We start from the raw sequence: 25,057 nt of genomic DNA on the forward strand, positions 1-25,057 counted from the left end.
TCGTGGGAAAGTAATTTGCTAGAAAATAACAACAGAAGTTTGGAGGACAGCTTGGTTTCACTTTGTTTACTACCTGCTTCTGCGTGTTCAGCAGACTGTAGACACAAGATCTTCAATGCTGGCATAGGCTTTTCACCGCATTTTCACTAGCGCTTTTTGCTGGTAATAAGGGTTTGATTGCAGTGTATGTTTAGTAGAAGGTTTTTCTTTTTTGTCTTTTGTTTTTCGCTTTACATATTCAATTTTCGGTAATTTGCATCTAATAAAAATTATGTTTTCCATGTATTATTTCTTTAAAAGAATTTAATTTTGTTTTTCGTTTGGTAAACAATATTTTTTTAATAACGCGTTCCTTCTTAAAGAGTTCAGTTAACTATTTCAAAATATTCACTACGAACAAATTTCATTTAATTTTTTATATATCAAATATATTAGTTGTTTCCTCAATGTACTTAACTAAGCATATTATGTAGAAGTAAGTGGTTGTTGCTGTGGATCTTTAGAAAACTTAGTGACATGTCCAACTTACTCCTCATCGGAGTCGCCATCGCTGGAGTAGCCGATTTGTTGGTGGTGTCTGTTGCGTACAAATGGTGCGGTGATAACTTGCCTATTGTGGGAAAAGGCCAATTGTTTTTGTTTTGTTTTCGTTTTTCAAAAAAGTAATTTTTTATTGATTTTGTTGTGTGGGACTACTTACGCGATACGTCGATAATGGTTCAGCCATTCTTCTAACATTTGAGCTACCAATAATGGGCGTTTGCGAAGTTTTTGTTGTGCCACTAAAAGTCCGCCATCCGTAACACAAACATCAAGCCATTGGCGCATTATAGCTTCTTCACGACCCATCTGCAAGGAATTCGAATAGGTCATTTATTTATTAACCGAATATTGAATATAAAGTCACAAAGGCCCATAAAATAATTAAATTCAATTGACTATCTTAACCTAAAGGGATAATTTATTATTATCATATCATATTTGACTCACCAGCCATAAAAATAAAATAACGAAAATAAAAAGAATGCCAAGTGGAAGACAGCGATAAATAGATAGTGGGCCACAATGCAGTGCACAAGAGCTTAGATTTCAAAACCCATTGAAGACAGAGCAGCTTTGAATATCAAAAGCAGGAGAGAATTGCAATAGAATATAAAAAAACCAGTAAAGAAAGGCAAAAGTCGGGCGGAGCCGACTATATAATACCCTACACCACCGAGTATACGTAGTACTTTTAATAGATAGCACCTATATCCAAATTTAGTCAGACCTTAATTTTGCATACCTATTGAAATATTGAATAGAACCATATACGATTTTCTTACGATGGTACGAAAATTGTGCCTTCTGCAGCCTTAAAAGTCGAAACGCATAAAAGATATATATGGGAGTTTTATCGATTTTGATGAATTTTTGCACACGTATTGGGATTCCAATTTAACCATCTCATGAAATTTTGTAGAGATCGGAGCCTTAAAAAGCCATATCGGATGAAAAATATATATGGGAGCTTTATCTAAATCTGGACCGATTTTTATGGAACTTTGCACACATATGAGAACGTTGAATAAAACGATCCATGCGAAAATTTGTAAGGATGTCACAAAAAGGACTTCGTGCCAAATTTTGTAAAAATCGGACCAAAACTGTGCCTTCTACAGCCTTGATAGATCAAATCGGGCGAAAGTTATATATGGGAGCTATATCTAAACCTGAACCGATTTAGATGGAATTTTGCACACATATTAGGATGTCACGAGAAACATTTCATGCCAAATTTGGTAGAGATCGCACCAAAATTGCGACTCCTACAGCTGTAAAAAATTGAAAGCGTTGCCACTTCTAATAAATGTCTTTAACCAATAGTACTTTGGGTTCCAATAACGGATCATATTACATGATTAAAGTACTCTGTAGACAGAAAACTGGCCTGAATATCTGTCATATTAATGCACAAAGCCTGAAAAGGAAAATAGATGAATTTCGGCACAATTTCGAAATGTCTGGAGTTGACATAATATGTGTGAGTGAAACCTGGTTTAATTCTTCTATTACTGACAGCATAATAAGTGTTGAAGGATATAATGTATATAGAAATGATCGAAGCTCCCTTGGAGGTGGTGTGGCGTTATATGTAAAGAATAACTTACCCTGCAAAGTAATTTTTAAATCTGAACAAAATGAGAAAATTGAATCAATCTTTGTCGAGCTTGTTATTAATACCCGTAAAATTCTATTGGGTTGTGCATATAGACCAAATTGTCATATACCGTATGAATGTATTTTCGACACAATCCTTGATATTTCTGTGCACTACGATGATGTTATAATAGCCGGCGATCTCAATTCTAACCTTTTAAAGGAAAAAAACACTTATTGAGTCGTTTAACTCCATGGGATTGTATGGGGTAAATACTACAATACCAACTCACTATACAACAACTTCGAACAGCCTGATTGACATATTTCTTGTTTCAAAATCTGATCATGTTCTACTATACGATCAGCTTAGTATGCCCTGTTTTTCTAAGCATGATCTCATATTTCTGACATATGATGCTGTGCACACACCAGAACAAAAACAGACAAGTTATTTTAACTTTAATAAAATAAATTATGATACACTTGCTTCTGAAATACACAACATTGATTAGAGTAAGATATATGACATTTATTCTACTGATGATCAGTTAACGTTTCTTAGTGAAAATCTATTGTATCTTCTTGACTGCACCGTACCTATTTGCACACCACGTCCTCGAAAAGCTCAGAACTGTTGGTTTAGTGAGTCAATTAAAAAATTAATTGACAAGAGAAATTTGGCTTACAGACGATGGAAACGTTTTAAATGCCCAATGCTCCATGAAGAATACCGAACACTCAGAACTGATGTAAATAAAACAATTAATCGCGCAAAAGCTGATTACAGACGAAGGCTACACTTTACAGACGAAGGCTACACTTTACAAGACACTGATACTACCCGTGCTGTTATATGGTTCTGAAGCATGGGTACTTGTGAAAGCAGATGAGGCAGTGCTTGGAGTATTTGAGAGAAAGATTCTTCGTAAAATATATGGACCAGTTTGCGTTAACGGAGAATATAGGCGACGTATGAACCACGAGCTGTATGACGACGATAGCATAGTTACACGCATCAAAATACAACGGCTGCGTTGGCTAGGTCATGTTGTCAGAATGGATGAAGAAGCTCCAGCAAAGAAGTCTTTTGAAGGCAAACACGGTGGTACACGCAAACCGGGATGACCAAAAGCCCAATGGAAAGATCAAGTTGTGGGAGACACCTCGAAACTTGGTGTCAGAGATTTTAGAATGAGCGCAGAAGATCAAGGCGCTTGGAACGCTATTCTACGTTCGGCTAGTGGAAGAAATATTCTGTCATAGCCAATTAAAACAAAAAAAAAACAAACCTTGATTACAAGAATACATGGACAGATAGATAGACAGACGGACAGTCGGACAGACGGACATAGCTAAAACGATTCAGGAAGTGATTCTAAACTGATCCGTATACTGATAGATGGGACTAGCTCTTCTTCTTAGCGTTGCAAACAAATGCACAAATCTATAATACCCTGTACCACAGTGGTGGTGCAAGGTTCTGGCGAAAAATCACTTTTTTCATAAAATTGAAAATATGAGGAATTTAATAAAAAGAAATTAAAATTTTTCGAATTTTAGAAACCAAATTTGAATTGAACTTTTGTACCCGGAAGAAGAATCGATTGAAAAAGGCGAAATCCTTAAACTGCCGATTACTGGGGCACTTACCCTACCTTTTAAACGAGCAATTAAGAGAACGTTTCACAAAGCAAGATATCTGATCTCTTCTTCGGACATTATAGACAAACCGCACAATTCGCCTCAATTTTGTAATGTTAGACTGAGTAGTACCTGAAAAAAACCTCCAAACCCTAAAGTATCTGAGATATTAACAGAGAATAAGCCAGAACCCTTATCACCTTGAAATGAAGGTAAACAATAGAAGTATAAATTTTTCGAAGGCAAGACAAAGCACCAATAGGATATTTAAAAGATATCTCCAATACTCTACTTTGATGCTCGGAAAACTCAATCTCCAAATTACCAAAAAAATGTTAAGGTATTATATCTTCCAAATATCAGAGCCTTGGATTTGGATGGCTAATTCTTAAAAAGTTGGCAGAAGCCCAGTTAGCAACCCTGTTCAAGCCCCAAATTATATCATTCTCTAGAATTTCAGGTGTTGTAGAGCTGCCATTAAATAATAAGAACAAGTCAAGAGAAACCATTACACTGCGTTTTCCATTATTGTCTTTTTCTCGGATGGAATTTGTTAGCTTGATTAACAAATGAGTGGTGTTGTATCCTTGGCAAAAGGCATAAAGCATATCGTGTATTCGAAGTTGAGATTATTGTAATATCTGATTCTTATTATGTGTTTAACAATCATAGCAATTGCGGGAAATATGGAAATAGGCCGTAAATCACGTGTTTCTCACGAGTTTCGCCTTGCCAATTGGTATAACCCTAGCAATTTTCCAAGCCAAGGGAAAAGACGAAGACATCAAAATGAAATTAGCCAGATCCAAAATAACATCAGAAACATACGGAAATACAGTATTGACAAAAGGCATTGGAATACCATCCACATCAGCTGACCCAGACTTCACCCTGCTAATAGCACTAACACAGCAAAACGATAAGGAAGAGTCAGTCTCCCCATCACTTGAAAATTGAGAACTAGTATTGCGTGTTACATCACCTTCAACAAAAAACTCATTAGCTTCGTTTATATCAAAATCAGCATTTAAATTATCACAATGTTTGAGAATATTCCACATACCAGTCGCATCGAGATTACAAAAAAGTTAAGGAAATGGTTCCGTCTTATTCCTCGAATTACGGACTTCGCCTTATTCATATACTTGCAATACGTCTTCCAATTTTCATCTGAAGTAAGAAGCAAGATTCCATCCAACTTTCATTACTTTAACGTATCCTTTTAATGACTGTAGGAACAAAAGAGAACAAACTATCTAGGAGAGAGGAGTGAGCATTTAGTGTCAACATTCCGGGTACTGAAGAAAGAATATGCTTTCTACTCTACGTACTCATGAAACTTAAAAGACTCAGGTAAAAACTGTGAGGAAATCAGTCGAGTAAACTTTTGTACTAAATGGTGTCGCTCTGTGGCAAGCCGTTAGGACTCGAAAATAAATAGAGGTCCTTTATCATTAAGCTTAAAACTTTTATCGGAAGCTAACTTTGTTGACATGAGAGAAGTATCACTGCTTTTCCTTAATGGAATGTTCATGAACAAAATTTGCATATCGGATTATAGTCTGAACCGGTTGGAAAACAAATCGTGTACAATTTCAGCCAAATCTGACAACAATTGCAGTTTCCAGAGGCTCAATACGTCAAATCGAGAGATAGATTTATATGGGAGCTATATCAGGTTATAAATCGATTTGGACCACAATTGGAAAGCTCAATCCAATTGCAATCCCCAAAGACCTATATCAAAAATTCAAGCGGATAATGCCGATGGAGTTCTTTAACTTCATAAACAAAAAAAAATCCATTTCGAATATTTGACCTTGAATCCATAATATTGGATTTGATTTAGCACCTCAGGGTTTAATTGTGTTCGACTAGAAAAAAAATCAAATATATCTATAAACCTATATTTTTGGTTTTGGCCGATCGTTATATGGTGAGGTGTTCACGACGTTGATGTTACTGTGATTAGGTCCGGCACGGGATAGCTGTGAGCACCACATTAGAGGGAACATTGAGGTCCGACATGTGTGGTGTTCATTGCTGTCACGAGAAGCCTAGCTGCGAGCTACCGGGCACGTCCACAGGTTGCGGTTAGTGGAATGCTCCATCCGGAGTAGCCGTAACTGCAGTCGCGGACAACCAGCAGTATCGAGCGGATAGTCTCAGTGAGAGGTCGGGTGGCACCGGCTCTTGCACAAATACTGAGTGCCTGCGATGCTGCATATGGTCATTGGTTTAAATAACCAATGACCACCGTGTTCCCGCGGCGATCGATCCCTTGGACTGGAACAAGCTTGCTCACTAACAGGAGCTTTACGAGGATGGCCACCGCCACATGAAAATGTGGTTACAAAAACTGCGATTAGACAAAACAAGCTTTAATCTTTAATAAATATTGGGTTGCCCAAAAAGTAATTGCGGATTTTTTAAAAGAAAGTAAATGCATTTTTAATAATACTTAGAATGAACTTTAATCAAATATACTTTTTTTACTCTTTTTTCTAAAGCAAGCTAAAAGTAACAGCTGATAAATGATAGAAGAAAGAATGCAATTACAGAGTCACAAGCTGTGAAAAAATTTGTCAACGCCGACTATATGAAAAATCCGCAATTACTTTTTGGGCAACCCAATAGTTGTAGGGTTTGTAAATTAAGTAGCCCAGGGGCTGCTAGTAAGATTTTTGTCGAAAGCAAAGCAAATTTTGACGTTTATAGAACAGAGTTGCCTATTAATAGTTGTGAATAGATACGCAGGTCTTATTCAATTAACGAGCGGCGATTACTAGCAAACACATATTTATTTATTCTGTATGATTTATTGATAATATTGTGGAAAATATTTTTTATATATTTTGACATTGCCATTTAAAAATTGAGGATAAATGCCTCACTGTTGAAGGAAGTTGGCAAAACAAATTTACAAATTCATTTAACCGATTTTTGACCATCATATTCATGATTTTCAACAGAACAGATATTAACGCTTTAAGTCCGAAATTTTCAATCTTTTCCAAGTCTTTTCCTTTTTTTTGTTTTTGGAATTGGCACTGTTTTAGTCGTTTTCAGAGCAACAGCTGGATGAGTTTTTGCAACTTTTGACAACTCTAAAAAGATATTTGTTGTTGGGAGTATTGTATAACGCATTTTTATCGTGGAAGGATTTTTTTTCGCTGAATTAGCAGCGTTTCCAAAGTTTGATATTGCTTCGTGAAGTATTTTGGAATTAATGTTGTTTTTATTCCAATTTAAAGAGTTTTTTGGGCGGTTTGTTTTAGTCTATAAAACTTGTTTAATGATTCGTACTATCAGGATTTTGGTATCCTTTTTGAGGACAGCTTATACGAAAATTTTTTGATTTGTGTGTCAAATTCGAATTTCATTTAAGTTGGTTGATATTTTTGCGATTTGTAAGTTATTAATAAGTTTTTCTTTTTCAATTTACAAAATGATTGAAACAATTAATTTTTAATTGAAGAATATGAACTTTTCAATTACATCTTTTATTGAAAATGTATTTAGATTCAGTTTTAAAAAAGCTAATTTTTTTAAATCAAAATATTAAGTTTTTAGATAAAAAGGTTTTGAGTTGGATTGTGTTTTCGGTTAGACATATTTTTATCGGGAGATGGCTCTATGTACAACACGCTGCTACAACAACAACAACCAATAACGTCGTTAAATAACTTCCATGTAGTTGATATACCCGAATTCTGAAAGTAAAGTCATGTACCGAGTCCGAAGACTGATCGTTTAACTATTTTCTGAATGTCTAGTAACCATTGTTTAGACAATATAAAATTGAGTCGTCAAACAGACTTTACTGCCGAGACTCGCACGGAGTCAAAAGTTTCGCTATATATAGTAGAGCTGACATTGACATCCCTACAAGTGGATATTAGACAGGGGCAAATTTTAAATTTCTTTCTATTGGGTTGCCCAAAAAGTAATTGCGGATTTTTTAAAAGAAAGTAAATTCATTTTTAATAAAACTTTGAATGAACTTTAATCAAATATACTTTTTTTTACACTTTTTTCTAAAGCAAGCTAAAAGTAACAACTAATAACTGACAGAAGAAAGAATGCAATTACAGAGTCACAAGCTGTGAAAAAATTTGTCATCGCCGACTATACCAAAAATCCGCAATTACTTTTTGGGCAACCCAATATATACTAAAATGTCTAATTGTGTATTGAATTTTTAATAAAACTTTGAATGAACTTTAATCAAATATACTTTTTTTTACACTTTTTTCTAAAGCAAGCTAAAAGTAACAACTAATAACTGACAGAAGAAAGAATGCAATTACAGAGTCACAAGCTGTGAAAAAATTTGTCATCGCCGACTATACCAAAAATCCGCAATTACTTTTTGGGCAACCCAATATATACTAAAATGTCTAATTGTGTATTGAATTGAATTTTTTTATTGTTATATTTTTCTTGAAAATGATTTCAACTCTCCCATATTTATCCTTTCTTTTTAAACTATTATATTATGATCAGTGTTGCCACTCAAGAAAATTGTTTCCTACCAAAATTTAAGAAAAAATCCTACCAAACTCGGCCAAAATCTACCAAATGTTCCACAAACCAAAAATGCGGTATATGTTTTTATACCCGCTATCGGAGACTAGCCATTTGATCATTTAATTTTAAACACATAAAATTAAACATTTTCAACGTTACAAACGATATAGTACCGTCTTAATTCATAAAGGATCGTTCAAGAAATGACCGTTCGTCTATTTGTTGAAATCACTCTATAGCCTTACGTTCAATGACGGCCGGTATCTTGATATAGCACCCTTTATACCCGTATTTTTGCCCCGATTTCTATGAACAATTGTGTCGAGTTTGGATAAAGCTATCTCCTGACTTAAATGTTTGGACTCAGAAATGCGCTTTTAATACCAATTTGCTTCGTTACAGTGAGTTGCATTGACCCCTCAACATCTTTGTATCCGGCTGCCACATTTCCTACCCAGAATTTACGAAATTTTAAAGAGATCTCTTAACACTCGTATCAGTTACAGTCAATATCAGAACAAACGCCCTTTTTACCGAAATTTGAAACAGTGAGACCGCTTGTAGCAATATTTGGTCGATCGACATCCATGGTTTTGTTCTGCACTCTTAAAGAATTTGTTAGAAATGACAAGATTCACTTCTTGTTTTGAGTTATTCGCTGCGATTTTTTGAGTAATTAACTTTGTACTTATATGTTGGAAAAACCTACCAAAAATTAAGGTCGGCCTACCAAGAGAAAAAACCTAGCAATGTTGGTAGGAACCTACCAAAAACGGCATCACTGGTTATGATGTTTTATGTTTGCTTGAAGGGGGCTAGATGTTTATTGCTTCTTGAAAGTTACTCATAATGCCCAAACCTTCCAGGCATCCAATTCGATTAAAATTTTTTTTATTATTTGACTAAAAAATCCAAGCGCAGCAAATTTGTATATGCTGTTGCTATTTTGAAGTCAGCAATTCAAACCCCGTTTATGCTGATTCATTTTAAAGATTAATATTCGTACGTTAACCCATTAAAATCTGAAAAAATCTCAATGGAATGTCAATAAAATTAAAAAAAAATAAAATTTTTTATATGAAAAAAAATATTTTTAATTTTTCAGAAAATTGTTTGTTTGATTTTTTTTGGATATAAAAAATTGCTGACTTTCGAAAACCAATTTTCCCCCAAAAACATGACCCATATGACAGGAAAAATTTGTGTACAAAGTTTCCTTTGTCTAGTTTATTCCAATTCGAATTTCATTAGGATACCTATTTCCTAACTCCACATAGAATTTTTCTACGACAGATTTTTTTTGTATATATGGAAACTCTGAAACGTGCAACAATTGTACCAATATTATTGCCAACCAATACTATGCACTGGCGTAAAGTAACGGTTAATAGGATAGTCGGATTGAATGAAAGTTAAAGGAATACCAGGATGCACTAATAAGGTGAGGTCACGCGAACAGCTGAGTACAATTTTTTTATTTTTGTTTTGATTCTGTAGTAAATCTAAATGTCAAAGGTTTGATAACACAGCTGAGATTTTTTTCTGAAATCATAAAAAGGTGTTTTATTTGATCCGATATTTCACACATAGGCAACAAAACAGTGTTATAATGTTGAAAATATAAAACACATTTGAATAAGTTAAGTTGTAAAACAAAATTTATATTTACAACCACTTTGACATTTGAATTTACGACATTTGCCATGCAAGGTAGTATCGTTGGGGGTAGATTTTTGTTTTTGTTGTGCTAATAATGCTACCTCTTAATTGTACCATGAAAGAATACGAAAGTGTAACTCGCTCAACATATAAGATCGACATTTTCAAATTTTGATCTAAAACTAAATGTAGGCTGACTTATTGTTCAATTCTTTTTTCTAGGCTATAAAAAAATATTGTTGTCTTTATGTTTGCGCGCACTTACCTCAGACTGTGTTAGGAAATGTATTGGCAACAGTTTCGATTCGCAGTCCATTAAAGGCAAGTATGTTACATCCTCCGGTTCGTCTCGTCTCAAATCGATGCGTGCATAAGGCTCCATCGGTACCAGTGCACTAAAATGCCCCCTCGTATAGCCCAATGCAATGGGAGATTTTATACAAAAATTTTGATCCCAGAACAATGGCAAATACAAACCTAGAAATGAACCATGGAAATACAACTTGTCATGTAGCAGCATGCATTATGCATTACTCACCCTCAAATCGAGCAAAGCCAATGTCTTCACCTCTAAAACTTTTGACATACTTCACACCATATACTATTATCGGTCTCCTTAAAATATGGGCTAATGCAAAAATATGCAATTGCTCCAAAGAGGCTCCCGGTTGGCTAGCTAATGACAGCAAAGTGGACCAGTCTTCTTGCCACTGTGCCTCTTCAAGAGTAAAGTGTAACATAGATGCCTGCACCATTTCATACTCTTTCCAGCGAGAATAAAATCTAGGAAACGAAGTTATCGATGGTTTAGTCCATTTACTTTCACTGTTTTTAGAGGAAGTCAAAAACTTACATGGGTGCACATTGGTGTAAACTATCAGCCAACGCCCGTCGTAATATGTTATCTCTGTCGAAAACGCCCCATGTTGCTTGCATAGCTGAATCTAATAAACAATCGCCGGCGCTACGATTCCACAAAACCATTAAACGTGAACCAAGGCGAGCCGTTATTTCCAGTGACCAATTTAAGGCTGGTGGTGGATTCTCCAATTGTTTTTGGGCATCTCGGTCCAAGAGTTCCTCATACAATTGCTCCTGGATGGGCAAGGGCAATTCTTCTATTTCAGCCGGTAGAAGAAATGTGGCATGTTCCTGTACATACGTACATGGGAACATAGATTTTCGCATACGCAGCATATTGGCAAAATGTCTACGTATATCGGATGCTAAATCAGGAGCAACATATGAGGGCACTCGTTTAATTCCCGGGCCCGATCCAGAAATTTGCGCCAACAACATGGGCAACATCTCCTCACGGTGAAATCGTATGGCCAAATGTATCAGAGTGTGGCCAACATCGAAAGCTGAATTACGATTTAGAGCCGCAATTTCTGTACTGGTTAAGGAACGGGCCGGATTCCCGCCACATGAAAGATATGCCTCCACTGCACTGTAATTGTTTTCCACAACACCTTGACAAAAAAAGACACAATATTATGACCCTGTAGTAGAATTTCTTCTTTTTTCCACTTTTATCCACGCTACATTTGCAAATCGGAATAAACAGAAGTGCCACTCACCTAGGCAAGCATTTAACCACTGCCAATCTACTTGACGACGAATCTGTCGGATTCGACGTTCCTGACGTTCTTGAATTGTATCACAGTTATTTATAGTATCAGAACCTGCAAATACACACAAACACTCCATTATTTGGATTTTGATGAAGATCATGTGGGGGCCCTAGGCCCGGACAAAATATTACCAAGTTGATAAATATTTTGTTGCTTGTTAAAGGAATTATTCGATGAGACGGTATCATTCAATTTATCACTACATGTTATATTTGTTTGATTTTTACTGCTACCTCCTCCTCCACAGCCGCCGCCGCCGCCGCTCCCTACTCCTCCACCGCTGGCATTTATTTCAATGCTGTTGTTGATGGCAGTGGCAGAAGAGCTATTACTATCACGAGGATTGCCACACATGGAACATTTGAGACTTTTGGGGAAATTTTCATAAGTACAAGTCTAGAAATAAAAACAAAGTTTATTTGAATTCATAATAAAAATGGATGTATGGTGTATGATATGTAGTTAGAGAGCTGCAACGAGTATGGTTGTGCAGGCTCGATCATCTGTTATGTACACAATCATGTATACAAATCAAACCAGACTAATCAACTCGCTCAAAACGCAACGTGGCTTTCAGTACCAGCTTTAATGCCCTTACTGATTCCAAAACTTCTCCTGGCTTTCCCATTCGAGCCATACTACTCCGGTGGTCTAATACATTGAGCTCCTTGCCACATATAATGTCTAGGCATAATTAGTGATTTAATGAAATATATTCCATGCATTCGAGGGCGCCAGAACAATACTCTTGAACTTTTGTTAACTTCCCCACCTCAAAAGTACGAAGTTAATATTCTTGTGTTGCTTCCTTCCCAGTTCCGTTAGGCTAAGCTCGTCGAAGTATATCCGCATTTAAATTGGAAACATCGTTTTTAAAATGATGATATAAATGCGTTGAGCCCATCCCCAAAGGGGTATAGCGAAGATCCCTGCTTATCATTTGCTTGTAATTACAAGATTTTTGTTGGAGTGATGGGGTCGCTAGTATGATAAGAGTATCTCCAAGGCGTTTGATAAGGTATGGCAACGTGCTTCTAATAGAGCTAGTCGTTTTTGCTGTCGGTAATGTCTTCCTTCGATTATATTGAGCTTTCTTAGAGATCGCACTATACGCATCGTTTTTGATGGATTTTCATTCTATCGGTCCTTTATGGCGTGTCTTCTTTTGATATTCGTCTTCTTATTCCTAAGATAAGGTTGTTTGTCAGAAATACTAGACTTTCCAGAAATTCCGACCCCTTTGCAATTCTGTGAAAATATGACATAATTCCACAACTCGAGAAATGGGGTTTTGTCATATTGCCACAAAAATACTTCAAATAGCCTTCAAAACATTTTGTTTATAATTTAAGAAAGATAACATAATTTATAGAAAGATAACATAACTATCTTTCTTTTTACATTTGCCAAAATTTATACCAAAAAGTATTCCAGCCTATTTGTGCGTTTTTATGCAGCTTTTAAAATTTTTAGTTTCTGCCTACGGGATTTTGTCTTATTTCCACAAATTTGAACGTCTCACCAGACTATGCGTTACAAAGAAAAATATTTTTTCGCTCGAACGGTTTTTGTATAGAAACGATTATAACTTTGTGAGTTTTTCTGCTCATAACGTTAACGTTGAAAACGGCAACGTTTTTTCCACTGCCAACACAATTGTTGTGGATGGCAACCCTGCCACACAAAACGATTGTTAACATTCTTTGATCTGTTACTTTAATATAGACTTACAGGCAGAACGGTAGATACGCACATACATACTTACATATTCATATTTCTGCATGTATGTCTGTTGTTCTTTTGCTGCTGCTTTGGCGTACACACACACACGTACAAACATACTGGTCTTCTACTTACACAAATCTAATTAGATTTGTTTATGTACTTTGTCGATACATGTCATGGCGTTATTGTTTGTACATTGTGCGTTTGTTAGCAGAGCAGAAGATGAACATAACCATAGGTTATGGACACTCTTATTCTGCGTTCAAGTCAAGTACAAGTGCACCAGTTAAGCTCTCCTCAACTTTGTTATTTTGATTTTAATAAATATAGTTTTATAACGTTTTATAAAACATTCTGTGTCTTTACTCAAAAGCAAGGGACGCAACAGTGGCGACGAGGATTTAAAGTGATTCTTAAACGATTTTCAAGTGTTTTTTTGACGACGTCAGTCTTTTTCATACAAAAAAAAAAAAAAAAAAAAAAAAAAAAAAAAAAACAATTTTTTTTCTCAAATTGTACAACAACGTACTAACAAAAAAAAATGGAAGAACAACTATTGCAATCTATTTTGGCGCAACAAGCCAGGTTGTTGGAGCAGTTGGTGGCAATCGCAAAGCCATCCGGGGGGGCAAGTACAAGCAGTGATGGTGTTATGGATATGCTGTCCAAGTGCATAAAAGAGTTTGTATATAATCCGGAGGCAAACCAAACGTTCGAGAATTGGTACGCACGCTATGATCATCTTTTCGGCGAAGATGCAAATAAACTCGCTGACGCCGAAAAAGTGAAATTGGTGTTGCGGAAGCTGGAACCGGAGGTTTTTGACAAATATGCCGACTATTTGCTACCAAAAGTGCCTCGAGACTTGAACTTTGAGACAACAGTGTCCACTCTCAAAACACTGTTTGGAAGAAGAGAGTCACTTTTCAGTTCACGGGTCGCATGTATGCAGTTTACAAAGACAACACAAATGGACTTCTTCACATATGGTGCCATGGTAAACCGAAATTGTGACAATTTCGAATTTGGCAAACTGACGGAGAATCAATTTAAGTGCTTGATGTTTCTGCGAGGACTTCAAGCACCAGAAGATGCTGATGTTAGAGCCCGCCTATTGCACTTTCTAGAAGGAAACACTGAAGACACGGTTACCATTGACAAAATGGTGTCAGAGGTAAATCGTATGCTCAGCTTGAGGAAAGATGCCGCCGTGGTAGAACAAAATGTCGTCCATGCAGTCAAACGCAATCACAAACAGCACAAAGTTAAGCAGCAGAGCAGCGCAGCACCCAGTGAAAAACCGCGACGTCCATGTTGGCAGTGTGGCGAAATGCACTTCGCTAAAAACTGCAGCTACAGCAAACACTTGTGTGAGCAGTGTGGCATCGTAGGTCACAAAGAAGGCTACTGTTCTTGTTTCGCTGCAACATCAAAACAGCGCAGCGAGAAGAAAAGCAAAAAGAAGCAGTATAGCAAAGCGCAAGTAAGTGTTACTGCAGTTAGAAATGTTGCTGCAAATAGAAAGCACGTCAGCGTCAAAATTAATGGCGTCAAGCAGCGCTTGCAGTTCGACACTGGTGCAGACATAACAATAATTTCGCGCCGAATGTGGATGCAAATAAACAAGCCAACGCTACTGAAACCAGCTCATATTGCCAGAGACGCATCAGACCATGTACTGAACCTTTTGGGCCAGTGTGAAGTGGAGTTTGAATTTAAAGGCAAGTCAATTAAAGCAACAATTTTTGTGACCCCAAACAACAAGTTGAACGTTATGGGTACTGACCTAATGGACAAACTTGGTATCTGGAGCTTGCCTATCGACACAATTTGCAACACAATTTCAACGTCGGAAATCGAAAATATCAAAAGCAAATATCCATCGATATTTTCCACACAACCTGGACACTGCTCAACTTTCAAGGTCAATTTGAAAATCAAACAAGACTCACAACCCGTCTTCAAACCAAAACGACCCGTCGCTTATGCCGCTTTACAACAAGTAGATGAGGAACTCCAACGCCTGGAGCAGGCAAATATCATCACACCTGTAAGTTACTCCAGATGGGCAGCACCTATTGTTGTTGTAAAGAGGTCAAACGGTAAAGTTCGCATATGTGGTGATTATTCCACTGGATTGAATGAGTGTATGGAACCTCACACCTACCCATTGCCGTTACCTGATGACATTTTTATCAACTTCAACAATTGCCAATTTTTCACGCAAATTGATTTGACGGATGCTTACATGCAACTGGAAGTCGATGATGCCACCAAAGAGATTCTCACCATCAACACGCACCGAGGTCTCTACACATTCAACCGACTTGCACCAGGGATCAAATCCGCACCAGGGGCATTCCAACAGGCAATTGACACAATTTTATCTGGAGTTAAGTTTGCACATCCCTATCTTGATGACGTCATCATTGCAACGCCATCAAAAGAGGAAAATCAACACGCAGTCGATGAAGTTTTCCAGCGGTTCCAAAGGTATAATCTTACCATAAACATTAATAAGTGTTCATTTTTTTCCCGTAGTTGCACCTATCTTGGATATAAGGTCGATGGCACTGGAATTCGTCCTGACCCTTTGAAGATTTCCGCCATTTTGAAAATGCCAGCCCCAACAAATGTTTCAGAGCTTCGATCTTTCCTGGGTGCAGTAAACTACTACGGGAAATTCATACGGAAAATGCGCAACTTAAGAGCACCAATGGACGACTTGCTAAAAGTGGACCGTGAATGGAAGTGGAGTAAGGCCTGTGAAGACTCCTTCCAGGAATTCAAAAACATCCTGGGTTCCCAACTGATGCTGACTCATTATGACCCAAGACTCCCAATCAAAGTTGCAGCAGATGCATCGAATGTAGGCATTGGCGCCTATATTTGCCACGTTTTCCCCGATGGTGGCGAGAAGGCCGTGTATCATGTGTCACGTTCTTTGACACCAGCAGAGCGGAATTATTCGCAAATCGAGAAGGAGGGTTTAGCCTTGGTTTTTGCCGTAAGCAAATTTCACAAAATGCTGTATGGTCGTCGTTTCAAGCTTGGAACCGATCATAAACCGTTATTAGCGATTTTTGGAAGCAAAAAGGGTATAGCAACGCACACAGCCAGTCGACTACAACGTTGGGCTTTAACTTTAATGTCCTACGACTTTGAGTTGAGCTATACCCCAACACAGAAATTTGGTTGCGCAGATATTTTATCCAGGCTAATCAACAAAAACGAAAAACCCGAAGAAGACGTCGTGATTGCATGTGCTCAAATGGAAGCTGAGATCAAATATATTGTTCAGGACAATATCACAGCATTGCCCATCACACACAATATGATCCGCTCAGCTACATCAAATGATAATACGCTTCAAAACATCGTCAAGTATCTACAAAATTCCTGGCCAGACACGAAGACCCCCGAAGAGCTTGTTTTTTTCCAACGCCGTGAAGGTTTGTCAGCATGTGATGGTTGTGTTCTATACCAAGATAGAATGGTCATCCCCAAGACTCTGCGGCAGCGTATACTAAAACAACTACACAAAGGACACCAAGGTATTGTTCGCACGAAATCATTGGCACGAAGCTACGTGTACTGGCCGAATATTGACAAGGATATAGAAGACATAATCAAAAGATGCGATGTATGTGCCTCAACAGCTAAATCACCACCACGAACAACACTGCATTCGTGGCCCATTGCTACAAGACCCATGCGACGCATTCATATTGATTTCGCTGGTCCAGTGAATCAGTCAACATATCTTTTGATCATTGATGCCTTCTCCAAGTACCCTGAAGTCTACCCAATGAAGTCGACGACGTCGTCATCAACAATAGAGTGTCTCAGGGACTATTGTTCCAAATTTGGGTTCCCAGAATCATTGGTGAGTGATAATGGTACTCAATTTACTTCACAAGAGTTTGTTTTGTTTTGTAGTGAAAACGGCATTGAGCATATTCGCACCGCCCCATTCCACCCGCAATCAAATGGTCAAGTTGAGCGTTTTGTTGACACTTTTAAACGTGCTTTAAAGAAACACCAAAACAGTCTCAAAGGCATACGAGAATTTCTCCTCTACTACAGAGCAACCGACAACAATAACACACCTGGAGGTAAATCTCCTTCAGAACTTTTCCTGGGGAGGAAAGTGAGAATAAATTTAGATTTGCTGTTTAAGCCCAAAGAAGACGTACTCCTGCGCAATGATAAGATGGAAGCGCAATACAATCGGAAGTTCAATACAAAATCCAGACACTTTGCAATTGGTGCTGAAGTCTATGCAAAGGTGTACAAACACAACAAATTCTTCTGGGCACCTGCAATAGTCAAGAAGCAAATTGGTAAAGTGAACTATGAAGTGGAAATAAAGGTGTTCCCTTATTTCAAGATGATGAAATCGCATGCAAATCAGCTTCGTACGCGACACAACGACACATCAACAAGCAATACCCCTTGGTTTGACATGTTTGAGATATGTCCACCGCCTCGCAATACACGTCCATCATCTGAAATAGCATCAACATCTACATCTACTCTTGACCCACCGGCATCAACTTTGCAACGGCCAAGTGAATCTTCCAGTGACCCTTCAACACCTACACAACCTTCACCTACACACCCTTCAACATCAGTCCGTCGTTCCAGCCGTGTCAGACGTGCACCTCAACGTTTCAGGGACTACACATCCTAAAAGGGGAGATGTTGTGGATGGCAACCCTGCCACACAAAACGATTGTTAACATTCTTTGATCTGTTACTTTAATATAGACTTACAGGCAGAACGGTAGATACGCACATACATACTTACATATTCATATTTCTGCATGTATGTCTGTTGTTCTTTTGCTGCTGCTTTGGCGTACACACACACACGTACAAACATACTGGTCTTCTACTTACACAAATCTAATTAGATTTGTTTATGTACTTTGTCGATACATGTCATGGCGTTATTGTTTGTACATTGTGCGTTTGTTAGCAGAGCAGAAGATGAACATAACCATAGGTTATGGACACTCTTATTCTGCGTTCAAGTCAAGTACAAGTGCACCAGTTAAGCTCTCCTCAACTTTGTTATTTTGATTTTAATAAATATAGTTTTATAACGTTTTATAAAACATTCTGTGTCTTTACTCAAAAGCAAGGGACGCAACAACAATGTTAACATGTATGCAGAAAACATTACTGATCTCCTTGCGAACTGAAGTATTGCACAATATAGTATTGCCACAAGTAAATCTACTTAAAATTGTTGGCATACTTTTCGATAAGAGTTACCCGGGCTAATCCTTATCCTTGCTTGCGAGATAATACCTTGCTAGGAAAAGTTTTGCTCATATAAATACACTGGTCTATTTGGTGAAAACTATGGCTCTAAGCAAATTTGACTACGGTCTTGAATTATTTGGAGGTCAGTGTATTCACCTACCGAACTAGATCGAAAAAAATTACTTATTTAATCTGTACTTCCAACTATAGAAGACAGAATGAAAGAAATAAGAATCACAGTGGTACCTATAGTTTTGTCTCTCATCCAATCAATCAGCGGACCATCAGCGATATCGAGTGGAGAGTCTCAGTTAGAGGCCGGGCGGCACCGGCTCTTGCTTAAATTATGAGTGCTTATGATACTCGATATGACAAGCCGAGTTATTGACCCCTTTAAATAGCCAATGGCATATCGTTCCCTCGCCGATCCGTCCTATGGACCGGAACGAGCTTCCTCACCCATGGTGCTTCACATGCAAATGTGGATAAAACAACAACAACAACTAAGACTTTATAATCTTGGAATTACATGTGAATGCTTTTAACCATTAAACCCATTTTCTTTTCTGTTATAGTGATCTTTTTGAAAAAAACTTATTTTCAACCAGTAACTTACATTGCAGGCCCATTTTTTTGTATAATTTGGTAGCTGTGGATTACTTGAGGTGGATGATAAACAGGTGGAGGACTGTGTTTGAGAACTTATATTGGCGAGATTGTTGAGATGTAAAGTCGAGACCTCTACTGGACTGAGACGTTGGGCGGCAGCTGCGGCTGCACCAGCTGCTATATGCATTTTACTAAGCCTCTCTTGAAGATTTTGTTGATTGTTACTCGCCTCTTCAGCTGAACTGGCACAATCAATAATAGATTTTGTATCGGAAATGTCGCGTTCCAAAAGAGTGTGTGTCAGTATGGGGGAGGAACGCTGCGTTGCTACTGAAGTGGCACCGATTTCACGAGAAGGGCTTGTATCCGATGCACTTCCCCGTTTTGTATAGCATTGAACGCAACGTATACTCCTTGGCCAATTTTTATAAGTACACATTTTACATGACCACTTGCAATCGGGATCGGTTGTTGCTACATCCCCGGTTGTATTTGGAGTATCCTGCTGAGAGCAAGCTATTACATCATTGGAGTCTGCTTCTTTGACCTCAGCAACTGCACCATGTACATCGGTATCAGCTTTATATGAGGGTTGGGGGGGACTCAATCTAAATACAAAGAAAACAATCGAATACATAATTGCCCAATTCGTTATGAAATGTGCTTACCGAAATATATCCTCATTCACCATTGGCTTTACTCCCTTACACATGGTGCATTTGATTGCCGATGGGAAATTTTCGTAGGTGCAATAATCGCAAATCCATTTCTCTTTTTTCGAATCTGAGTCGCACATGTTCAATTGTTAAACTGTGTCCTTAATTTGAAAGGATCAATAGACTCTCCAGAGACAACAGCAACGGCTTTTAGAAAGCAGGAGCTGTGCCCCTCGTTAACTGCTTATCAACCACCTTTAATGTCACTGTTTAAGGAGGTGGGCGGTTTTCTTTCCTCTTTTCGGCCAAAAGTCTTTTACGTCCTTGGTAAATGAAGCAAATGGAGCTTCGACTTTTTTAATCTCTGGAGAATAGCTATTAACGGCGATACATTAATTGTCTGAAATTAAAAAAAAAAAACATATCTGGAATTAACATATTCTGAAAATTCAAATTATTGTTTTCGATAGCACACGGCCAAATAAATTAATTTTGTAAAAAACAAACATTTTACATTCAATAAATTATATACAATACAATTATTTAAAGAGTTTCTAATAGACCGTTATAGCACACCGTGACAGTAGAAGCATTGCAAAAACACATAACATCTGCAAATCGAAAATTTTGTCTATATTTTTAGAAAATGCTTTCACTTTTGACTAGTTCTGGCTATCTATATATTGGCAACAGTAATTCCTTTTATTTTCTAATTTTCTAAGACAGAAATAATTTAACTGAAAGGGAATTTTGAATGTTTACACTGCATTTTTCCTCAAACCCAAATGACGTAGGAAACCCAACGAACATTTTAGTATGCTTTAGTTGTATGTGGGTAAACACCATTCCTAGAGATTTGTGATGAAATAATTACATTGCCCCTTTTTTCTAATGATGAAGAGCTCGCTTTCATCAAAAGAGTTGCATATTCATTCGAAAATCCATTTTTCGTATTAAATTTTCATACATATAAAACTTACAGTTTTGCTATCTTTGAAAATACATATCGTGTGATATCAGTTTAAGTATTTTTTTTGTCTTTATTTTTTTTTTGCTGGGAAGCCAAGTGTTTGTGTTAAAACCCCATTTACACTGCCCATTAAAATTTTGTTGGACAGACCCTAGTCGTTCGATATAACTAGGTCTTTAAATTTCAAAATTTAAATGCTACAAACTTTTTTATGTTTAAACTCGTCATCGAATCAACGTCATCTTGTAGCTTTTCCAAATACCTATCAAACAACATGATTAAAAATCTTAAATTCTTAGTGAGTTATGGTGAACGTAGTACAATTTGTTTCAAAAACTAACAGTCCAACATAGGGAAAACTGATAAGGAAAGGCCAAAGTCGGACTGTGCCGACTGTACTCTTCACCTACCCTATAAGTACAAAGTGGGAACTTTTTCTTATTCTGAACCAATTTTGATAGACCTTGCCGGATGTTTTTAGATGCGTTAATGAACATCCGTATCAAATTTCGAGCAGATATGTTCAAAGGGTAGTAATAACGGTTGAATAGGTACAACAGAATTGCAAATTACCCAAAATCTGACAAACATATATATGGGAGCTATATCTAAATCTGAACCGATTTCTATGAAAATCAAAAGTAATTTTAAGAGTCCTAAGAAAATCATTCCTGACAAATATCGAGATAATCGATTGTCAAATGAGCACTTTATTGCAATATTTCTCAAAATTGAACGAACATATATATGAGAGCTATATCTAAATCTGGACCGATTTCGACAAAACTTTTTTGATATTGTCGTAGTCGCCGAGGAAAAATTTGTACAAAATTTTGGGATGATTCGTCAAAAAATATGCTTGCACTGGCTCTTGGAATGCAAATCGGGCGATATACGTATATGAATCTGAACCTATTTCTATGAACCGATATTTATGAAGTTCTCCAGTAATGTCGAATCACGAGAAATCCTCCCTGCCAAATTTCGATACAATCACTTAAAAAATTATCACATTATTGCAATATTAGGCCAAATCGGGCGAACCTATATATGGGAGCTATATCCAAATCTAAACCCATTTTTTCCAACTTCAGTATTCATCGTCTATACGCCAAAAAAAAAAATTGCGATGTGTAATTTGTAGACAGATTAACATAGACAAACAGGCGGACATAGCTAAATCGAATCAGAAAGTGATTTTGAGTCGATCAGTTTACTTATCAATGTGTCTATCTTCCTACTAGGTGTTAAAATCTCACTAGAATAAGCACACCAAACTGTACAAACATTGCAATTTTCAGAGGAATCGTTGAAGGGCCCGAAAAGTGCACTTGGGCCGGTCAAGCAAAATAGATTTTCTCTTCATCCCATAGGTGTATCTTGTGCCCCACGCAGACGGATCTAATATGTATTAGAATAAAAACCTGCCAAGACTTGCTATTCTTCCTTATATTGTGGGAAAAACCAGAAACATTCCTTTTGGTCAAATAATTTTAGATTGTAATAGCTTTTGTCAATATTACTGATTGATACAATTAATCAGCTACATGACGTCAAGACTCGATTATTTTAGTATTATCAGTCATCTGTCGTCATAATTTTGAGCATTACACAGATCATCATTGTACGCATTGTTCTGCACCTCCGTCTGCATTTTTTCTTTTTTTTTTTTCATTTCACTTGTGTAGGTAATGACATTGACTTCCTGGTCAACATCATCAACGTGTTAAATTGACGATGAATTTGGCCGCGAATTGCCTTCATTGATTCGTTTAACATTGAAATACAATTAAAGCAAAATGTACATGCTTTGTACCAAAAGCAGAAAAATCAGAGATGAAACAACTTTTAGGTTTATTAGGCCATGGTCTCTGTACTTTCATTTAATTCATTATTGATATACTATCCAGATCTAAGTTGTTTATTTCCAAGAATAGTTTAGGATATCTGCCTTTCTTTTCATCTTGTACCTATGTGAAAACTTTCGCGCCGTCACGGAACCCTTGTAATTTTAGCAACACAGTAAATAAATAAAGTGTTCACACACATACAAAGTCCTATTGAGTGGAAGGCGTTCACGGTTCTAAAATATTCGTATATACATATGTCGTTATGGCTAACAAATACATTCTTTTCTTGGCAACTAATTCTGAGCGTAGAAATCACTTTCTTTCATCTTGTGACCGATATTTTGTAGATATTTGTTTTTCGGGCTTTCGGCTTTTTTCTTCTCTTATAGCATTAAAAATGCATTTTGCATTCCAAAGAGGGGGAAACTAAGCGGCCTTCGGCCGGGCGTGAAATTTCCTCCTCTCTCATAGGAGGAAAAAATTCAATAACTTTTTGGGGTTATGACATTTTCTGGATTTAGGTGTTATAGCATACATAAAGTTGGGCTTAGTGATTCAACGGGATAGCTTTGAGCACCACACAGGCTGGAACATTGAGGTCCGATTTGTGTGTTATTCATTCTGTCACGAGAAGGTTAGCTGCGAGCTACCGGACGTGTCCACAGGTTGCGGAAAGTGAAATGCTCCAAACGGAGTAGCGGCAACGGCAGTCGCAGACAATCAGCGGTATAGAGCGGAGAGTCTCAGTGAGAGGCCGGGCGGCACCGGATGTTATGACATTTTCTGAATTTTGTAACAAACTTTATATACAAGAAAATGTCATAAAACCCAAAAATTCAATGAATAACTTTTTGGTGCTGAAATTTTTTTTGGTTTGGGTGTTATGGTATACATAAAGTTGGGCTTAGTGACAAAGTTGTTTTTGGATATTATGACATATTGGAACGGGATAGCTGTGAGCACCACACAGGCTGGAACATTGAGGTCCGATCTGTGTGGTGTTCATTGCTGTCGCAAGACGCTTAGCAGCGAGCTACCGGGCGCGTCAACAGGTTGCGGATAGTGGAATGCTCCATACGGAGTAGCTGCAACGGCAGTCGCAGACAATCAGCGGTATAGAGCGGAGAGTCTCAGTGAGAGGCCGGGCGGCACCGGATGTTATGACATTTTCTGAATTTTGTAACAAACTCATAAAACTCAACAAATTCAATGGATAACTTTTTGGTATGATGTGGCTGGAACATTGAGGTCCGATCAGTGCAGTGTTCATTGCTGTCGCCAGAAGCTTAGCTACCGGGCGCGTCCACAGCTTACGGATAGTAGAATGCTCCATACGGAGTAGCTGCAACGGAAGTTCTTAGTAAGAGCTGTGCGTCCGTCTCTTGCACAAATACTGAGTGCTCATGATGCTCGATATGATCAACCTGTTCCCCACGGGCTTGCTCACTTACAGGAGCTGACGAGGTTCGCCACCTCCACATAATAATGTGGCTACAACAACAACATATTGGACTCTTAAAATGTCACAACATCCAAATCCAAAGTTTGGATTTTGTGGATTCATTTATGCTTTCTGTCATTCCAAAAAATCGTTTTTGGGCTTTGTGACATCGTTTGGTCAATATGACATTTGTCGTTTTGGGCGAAATGATGCTACCTCAATCTGACCGTTTTGTTTGGCTTGAACTGATTTTAATCTCCTTGAACTATTTGTCCATTTCTTCTCTTTGTTTGCTATTTTATTCACTGTAACTTTTCTAATTGTTGCTGCATGTAGACTTTACACATACACTGTACTATTTGATTGAGCCATGATGATACGATTGCTGGGAAGGTTAGTGGGAGGGAACGGGCTTGCACTTACATTTTTTTTGCAAATTATTTGCCATCCATTCACCTGCGTCGCCTCTCTCGCTCTTGCACACAGACGGCCTACCCCGTCTTATAACAATCAATTCCAACATTCAACATTTGCACTTGTACCGTCCCCGTTTGTGTTGAAATTTTATTTTTACTTGATCTACAATTAATTTTTGCACATTATTCGTTTTCTTTTTTATTATTTTTAATGTAATTGCCAACAACTTTCACCTTTGGTTTAGAGTTGGGTTTCGTTTGTTCGATTTTCCTTCGAAATTTTTCCACTTGCTGTTCCTATTTACCCACGATTATTGTATATTCTTTTTTATTCTGTTGCTCGCCCGATGGTATTAATATGTACCTTCAGCTCAACTTAAAAAAAAAACTTTAATTATTCATCGTTAATTTTTCTTTGCGTTTTATTGTTGCAATAACATTTTTTATTTTTGTTTTTTATATGATTTTTGTTTCTTATTTCTCATATAATCTAAAGCCACTGACAAGCGTTTC

The 25,057-nt window shown here is 37.4% G+C and overlaps 1 protein-coding gene across 6 annotated transcripts; it reads right to left on the reverse strand.

The window, feature by feature from the left end:
• Positions 1-386: 386 nt before the first annotated feature.
• Positions 387-25,057, reverse strand: LOC106084365 (ubiquitin thioesterase trabid). Of its 6 annotated transcripts, XM_013247989.2 has the most exons (11): positions 24,779-25,057; positions 24,552-24,707; positions 19,880-20,267; positions 19,219-19,819; positions 11,738-12,002; positions 11,553-11,657; positions 10,826-11,444; positions 10,511-10,755; positions 10,238-10,449; positions 701-849; positions 387-610 (listed from the first exon to the last, which is right to left on the reverse strand). In XM_013247989.2, exons 3-11 carry the CDS (start codon positions 20,005-20,007, stop codon positions 526-528), a joined length of 2,409 nt encoding a protein of 802 aa, XP_013103443.2. In that variant the 5' UTR covers positions 20,008-20,267; positions 24,552-24,707; positions 24,779-25,057; the 3' UTR covers positions 387-525. The 6 variants fall into 6 exon arrangements, with proteins under 6 accessions (XP_013103443.2, XP_013103445.2, XP_013103444.2 ...); XM_013247991.2 differs by lacking the exon at positions 24,552-24,707 and having other exon boundaries at positions 24,909-25,057; XM_013247990.2 differs by lacking the exon at positions 24,552-24,707.

Source organism: Stomoxys calcitrans, chromosome 2, assembly GCF_963082655.1.
Source record: "Stomoxys calcitrans chromosome 2, idStoCalc2.1, whole genome shotgun sequence".
Taxonomy (NCBI): Eukaryota; Metazoa; Arthropoda; class Insecta; order Diptera; family Muscidae; genus Stomoxys; species Stomoxys calcitrans.

Bases quoted from the DNA above. Each gene is read 5' to 3' on its own strand.
- LOC106084365 (XM_013247991.2), bottom strand. From the start codon at position 20,007: ATGTGCGACTCAGATTCGAAAAAAGAGAAATGGATTTGCGATTATTGC. The intron at 12,003-19,218 runs GTAAGTTACTGG...TTTTATTTCTAG, and splicing joins CAAAAAAATGGGCCTGCAAT to ACTTGTACTTATGAAAATTT. The intron at 11,658-11,737 runs GTAATATTTTGT...GTGTATTTGCAG, and splicing joins ACAAAATATTTATCAACTTG to GTTCTGATACTATAAATAAC.